At 37.8% G+C, this 6,804-nt stretch overlaps 1 protein-coding gene across 2 annotated transcripts in view; it reads right to left on the minus strand.

Annotated features, from left to right (window-relative positions):
* Positions 1 to 6,804, minus strand: part of LOC107103184 (retinoic acid receptor RXR-beta-A-like) — a 17,566-nt gene that overhangs the window by 5,013 nt on the left and 5,749 nt on the right. For both annotated transcript variants that reach the window (XM_015402742.1, XM_015402743.1), the window contains 5 exons: positions 2,524 to 2,684; positions 2,280 to 2,409; positions 1,810 to 1,936; positions 902 to 943; positions 715 to 806 (listed from right to left, as the gene is read on the minus strand). In XM_015402742.1, the coding sequence (XP_015258228.1) occupies positions 715 to 806; positions 902 to 943; positions 1,810 to 1,936; positions 2,280 to 2,409; positions 2,524 to 2,684 (552 nt within the window). The remainder of the gene's footprint in view (positions 1 to 714; positions 807 to 901; positions 944 to 1,809; positions 1,937 to 2,279; positions 2,410 to 2,523; positions 2,685 to 6,804) is intronic.

Raw genomic sequence — 6,804 nt, forward strand, 5'->3', positions numbered from 1 at the left:
AAGTTGGCTTGGGTCAATCATCACCGAGCCAAAGCTAGGTGTTTTTCATCTAAATAATCTAAACTGCAGGCAGCAGGATAATAAAAGCGAACATATTCTGGTGGCAGATTTCTGCATTTTAAGTTAATTTATGCGTCAATAAACTGTTTCAGAGGAGTGATCACAGCGCTCTGTCATCAGCGATGTGTCTGTCTCACAGCCAGCTCCCAGGTTTGATTAATACTTTGTAATAAATACATGAATAAAGCATAAACATACTCAGTTTTGCTCCCGCTCTGTTTTAAATACGCAGTAGAGGTATCTTTACGTAGTAGAGGATATGTACCGGTATATAAAACCCACGCCCTACAGTCCGGTGCGCCTTATGTGTGTGTTAAATACAGTAATGGCACACATAACGGAAACTGCGCCTTTTAGTACGGTGCGCCTTATGGTCGTGAAAATACGGTAGGTCGAAAGCAACACCTGAATTTACCTAGACTCTATTGCTAGCTTTTAGTATAAATCATGATGGCTCGTGCCAGGTAAGCTACAAAAAATTAGAAATTTACATTTAAATTCCTTCTAAGAAGTCATTTTAAAACCACTTTCAGCAGAGCAATCCTTTACAAGAACTGGAAATAAAGAACCTGAGGGAAAATTATGATAGTTGTATCTTCAAAAAACAAGAAAGGAAAAGAAATCATGATATTGCTAGAATATTCTCAGGATTACCTGGGTTAAACAGGACAATAGCCCGGAGACAGCCCAGCTCCGTTTTATCCATTTGCATATCTCTCATTTTGTTAACAAGTTCGGTAAGAACCCTGCAGTTTGAAAGAAAATAGATAAGATAAATACATTACAAAATTCTGATTAAAAGGTATATACTCAAAAAAAATAACTAAAACTCAAAAAGTACCTGTCAAATATGGCACCAACTTCTGCACTCTGCACACTCTCCCTGAAATATAAGGATTGATTAGACTTAAAATATCTAACAGTTAAACTTTGACTGGATAAAGAAAAAAAAATAATCAACTTAATAAGAAAACACATTAGAGGTTTCTTTTAAACAAGAACTTCATATATCAATAGGTTTCAATGGGAAACAGTTAATGCAGGGATTACTTACACATTCTTAACAATGTTCAGCTTAAGGAAAACCTGACACCAACTCAGACGGACCAAATCATTGGTCTTCAACAATAGGATTAAAATATTACCCATATGCAATATTAAAGAACAAAAACAGAAAGTGCTGGAGAAACATTAAATCATGAGTAAAGACTCTGCCTACAAGTTATGGGATGACCTGTATTATAGTATTGCACTCCAATAGAAACTCCTAAGTTTCTATTGGCATGTAATACTCAATTTAGCTGATTGAGTTGTTGAAGAACAGACAAAAATAAAAGTTAAACTTTGGCAACCAGAGCCTAAGAAACTGGTCAAACTGGCCTTTTTTTTGACAATGAATAATTTATGGTTTTATCTGAATGCTGCTTTAATTACTCCAAAATTAAAACTCAGCAGTTAATTGGGAATAAAGCAAATGTTTTGAAGAGGAAAGTCAAAGCTAGATGACACAAATCAGAGCATAACACCTTCATTTTTAAAAACTTAAACTGTCATTTAGTGGATCATGTGAAAAATGTTGCATTAAAGACTTTTCAAACCTGTGAAGGAAACTTTTATTACAAAAAATAAACAATCCCAAAAAAGCATAATTCAGTCCAGACTAAATATGTTTAACCAAAAGGCAACTAATTACAGTAGCTGTAAATTATGCGCAGGCATGCTATGGGCTGTTAGCTGACGTGAATGTACCTATCAAAAATAGCACCGACTCCGGCCATGTGTGCGCTGTCACGCTGCAGCTCGGAAGCCAAGAGAGCTCCATCCCTCAGAGGAATGGAGCGATGAGAGAAGGAGGCAATCAGGAGCTCATTCCATCCTAACAAGTTAAACACAAACACCAGTTCAGACATTCTCTCTCATACTTATTTATACATCAATGAATTATTCAGAAGTAACAGCCACCTGGAGGTAAACTGTGGGGTTGGAGGAATTCCTTTCAAACCATCTCAGTGTTGCTTATTGGTTGTTTCCTTTTAGCATTTAGTCACATGTTACATTGCTTTATAAAAAGTTATGAATACATTTAAAGATACTGTATTAATTGTTAAGAACTACTTGTATTGTCCCCTACATCATGGGTCAAAGCTTTACCCACTGACCTTGACCAACTGTCACAGGGCTTCTTAGTTTCATTTCAAAGTGCTGGTGGTTGTTCATACCTGCACGCAGAAGGATGACCTGATCATCGATGGGTAGCTCTGAAAAATGAGGGATTCTCTTTGCCCACTCCACCAAAGCAAACAACTGTTTGTCCGCAGTCTGGCAGATGTTAGAAACGGCATCATGGGGCTACAAAACAAAGACATCATTATGCCCTGATTACTTACCAAGCACATGAAACTGATTTTAAAAACAAAATGGAAACGTCTGAAAGACATTGCCTGTGGTGTTTCAAAGACTCACAGAGTTTCCTGCAGATCCTCCATCGGAGTGGAGGTCCACCCTCATATCTACGGCCATCTCTGCCTCCAAGATCTTCTCCACAGGCATCTCGTCATTTACTCCAGAACTGAACTCCAGCTCTCCTTCTCGCTCTCTGTTCCTCTGACGCTCCTCCTGAACCGCTGCAGCAGCAAACACAAAGGGACACAACCAGATAGTACACAAGCAGATTTAAAAAAGCCGTTGCATTCATAAGCTTACATCTCGTTTGATTTTATAGTGGGTGTTTCCTGCTTTAGCAGAATGTTTTATAAGTCTTAGCAATTTAAGTCTGTTTTGAAAAACTTTATTTTTAAAATTACATTGTGAGGAAACTTAAGGTGACAAGCAGCAGGTGGAACAGCTAACTATGGAGCAATCCATCTTTTCCTAGTGATCAGGTCTCTGATTTAATTCATTTAGATTAATTTGACATGCCAATCTCTGTGGGCTTGACTAGAAGCAGTACATAAAATTCTAAAAATGGATATGAAACAGCCGTTTTAGCCGGTATTGCTGACAAAGTCCGAAGTTTTTCTCCTTCAGGAACACTCGGGAGGACATGGGGGGATGGCATACATAGTGCTGCTTGGTTTTGTATCCATCATACTTAAAAAAGTGCACAGAATATTTGGGCCAGAGCTGCCAACATCAAGAGCCCTGCTGATGCAACGGGCCGGTGCTATTAAGTAAATTATGCATGGATCTGATCTGTATATATATATTTTTTTTATTTAGTTTTCCTCATTTCAGGAATTTCATTTATGGAGCTCTGTGTGCCACTGTTCTTTTTTCTATTTTTACAAATGATCTCCCACATGTTTTTAAGAGCACCACTATATCAATGTATACAGATAATTCTATTCTATACAATTAAACTGATAATCTGAGCACTCAAAATAAAACATTAGAAAACAACCTGGACCTCAGGTCTAGCCAGGTGGACAATAAGAGACTTTTTTGAATAAAAGTAAATCTAAATGTTTCTTTCTCAGCTCCAATAGAGCTTTTAAGAATGCAGTCATTGGTACTCAATTGGAAAAATATACCCTTAAACCTATAGGCTTAACTACGACTGAACATTTAAAATGGTCTGGTCATGCCAACAGGGCAGTTGCCAAAAAGGGTCAGGTTGTTTCTGTTATTAGCAAGGCTTCTTTTTTGTGAAAAGCTCTTCAATTGAACAATTTATACAGTCACGTATTATCATAATTTGATTACTGATCGGTCATATGGTCCAGAGCAAATAAAGACATTCATAAGCTACAAGTGTTGAGGAACAAAGCTGCATGACTGGTCCTTCATTGTCCACGAAGAACCAGTATTGAGAGAATGCTTCAAACATTCTCCATGATGTATGGGGAGAAGCAGCAATTAAAAAACTAACTTTTTTTGTAATACAAGTAAAACAATTAGCATCTGTCTTTGTGTTCTAAAAACAATAAACCACTCCACAAGACAAACAACTGATTAAACTGATGCAATTACCCCATTTGCAACAACCTGCACAAAAAAAATATCTGAGATGTTATAAAATATTAAAAGAAAATATCTAGCAACAATTTGTCTGCAATCCTTGGCATGCACTTTAAAGGTTTTGACTAGATGTTTACTACAGCTTTTGTTGCTCATTTACATTTTTTAGTAGTTTAATGTTTATGGGTTTTGTATATGTTGTATTTTGTATATTTTAAAATGCTGTGATGGAAACCCGGAAGAGTAGTTATCTATTAATGAATTCATCTAAATTGGTCTGATCTTATCTTCTATCAAAAGAATCTTAAAAAAACAACAACAAATCATTACATTTTCACAATTTATGCTGTCATTTTTTCAGACACTGACTGAATAAACACAAGAAAATTCTGACATTGTTAAACCGTTTATAGGATATAACAGAACAGAAAATTATTAAGTTATGAAGAAAAAAAACATATGTAGAGAGTTTACCACATAAATGGGATTCCTGCAATTAAACAGTGTAAATAATCACAGACCAGACTGGACACATTTATGTTTCTGCCCTAATATGATCTAGCATTACTTCTTTTGCAAATACAAGTGAGGCACTTCTTAAGAATACACAGTGGAACCCTCTAGTGAATGGTGGTAAAATTACATTAGTAAAATAAATTCCTTCAAAGGGAAGTTATCAATTAATCGGGACAAATTTGAATCTAATACATGATTAAATGACTATGACAAGTCAATTATTTGTTTACATCTCTACTTTCATCCATTAATGGGGATACTTTTCCAATTCTTTCATTTTCTCTTTGATTCTAAGCCATCTTATGACCCTGTCACACCTTGCCGATTTAGGCAGCATATACCTGATGTCCCAGAATCTCCTAAAACGCTGGCATACGCTGAACTTTCAATGTATTTTTTTCAATTCCGGGCGTATACATAGCGTATTCATAATAAGTCCAGCAATGATACTGCCCGCTCACCAAAAAAAATTTATAAAGAAAAAGAGAGGTTTGTAGTCGCAGCAGATTCAGTGTCATGACTGCTAGGTTTACGTTTTTGCCAGATTTTCCGTAAGTCAGGCATACGCTGGTCTAAATCGTCAAGGTGTGACAGGGCCTGTGTTACAGTCTACTATGTGAGTCTTGGGGGAAAAAGGGCAATATATTCCTGCCAGTAACAGCCTTCAGGGTGCCGTATTAAGGTGTTTAAACTGAAACCTAAGATGATACGAAAGCTGCAGTAAGTAAGACTAATCAGTTTGAGGCCATTTATATCTCATTAACTTTGCTTTAACTTTGCTCATGATTTTTTAAGTTTAATGAAAGGTGAAAGGTGCACTTCTTTAATCAAAGACTACCACTGGAGGGAGCCAAGTTACAATGCATATCTACATCCACATTCACATTGTCACATGTACAGCTGCAGGCTACACAATGACAATACATCATGACTTTAGCAATGAGCTTGTATTTTGGAACAAAAATGTCCCCCAGCAAAACTAAGTCTGGTGCTCTGCCCTTCAGCATTACACCATGTACTAGTAGCAGTACCAAGAATGAGACTGTCATTAAACATGAAAGAACACAGTGTCTATTCCTGCAGTCATGCAGTGTGCTACTTATTGCAGAAACCTAATTAGGTCAACAAAAATATGCAAGTACTATTGTTAACAAAGAATGATTTGAATATTCTCCTTGTCGGTAGGATGAGTGCGCAATTATGGATACCCAAAATAAGAGGCCTGGGAGCTGGAGGGCTCTGCGCAGCATCTTTGCCATTCCTAGAACTGCACCCTTTATGCCTGATGTATTTCCAGGGATCCGCTGTAACCAGTCTTAAAGTGCGGGGGTCACTGCCCCAAGTACCATGGGTACCACCGTCACCTTGACCTTCATGGTTTTCCCCAGCTCTTCTCTGAGCCTCTGGTATTTCTCTAGTTTCTCATGTTCCTGATGCTGCAGTCACTTCGTATTGCTGTCAACCACAACAGCTTCCCTCTACTTTTTGTCCATCACCACAATGTGTGTGTGTGTGTATATATATATATATATATATATATAAATGTGTGTGTGTGTGTCCACTGTGAGAGACATGACCTAAAAAAGGAAAATCCAGAAATCACAATGTATAATTATTTTAACTACTTATTTGTATGATACAGCTGCAAATAAGTATTTGAATACCTGAGAAAATCAATGTTAACATTTGGTACAGTAACCTTTGCAGCTACAGAGGTCAAATGTTTCCTTTAGTTTTTCACCTGGTTTGCACACACCGCAGGAGGGATTTTGTCCCACTCAGACACAGATCTTCTCTATACCAGTCAGATTTCTGGGCTGTGGCTGAGAAACAGAGTTTGAGCTCGCTCGAAAGATTCTTTATTGGGTTTAGGTTTGGAGACTGGCTAGGCCACGCCAGAACCTTAATATGCTTCTAACAGAACCATTTCTTGGTTATCCTAACTGTGTGCTTCGGGTCATCGTCATGTTGGAAGACCCAGCCTTCACCCATCTTTGATGCTCTAACTGAGGGAAGGAGGTTGTTCCCCAAAATCTCCCAATACATGCCGCAGTCATCCTCTCCACAGAGAGCTCTCCTCGTAAAGCATTATGGGATTTGCTGCCACAGCGGCCAACTTTCACCATAAGCTGTCACTACTCGACAGCGGCAACTAATAAAGATGTAATTAAGGCACAGTGAAGGAGTAGTTACATGACCAGCAGTTGAGTTCACTATAAATTCCACTATAGTCCCCACGCAATATAGTGATTGAGGGATTTAGGGATTAGG

This window comes from Cyprinodon variegatus, unplaced genomic scaffold (genome assembly GCF_000732505.1).
Source record: "Cyprinodon variegatus isolate N-32 unplaced genomic scaffold, C_variegatus-1.0 Scaffold1389, whole genome shotgun sequence".
Classification (NCBI taxonomy): Eukaryota; Metazoa; Chordata; class Actinopteri; order Cyprinodontiformes; family Cyprinodontidae; genus Cyprinodon; species Cyprinodon variegatus.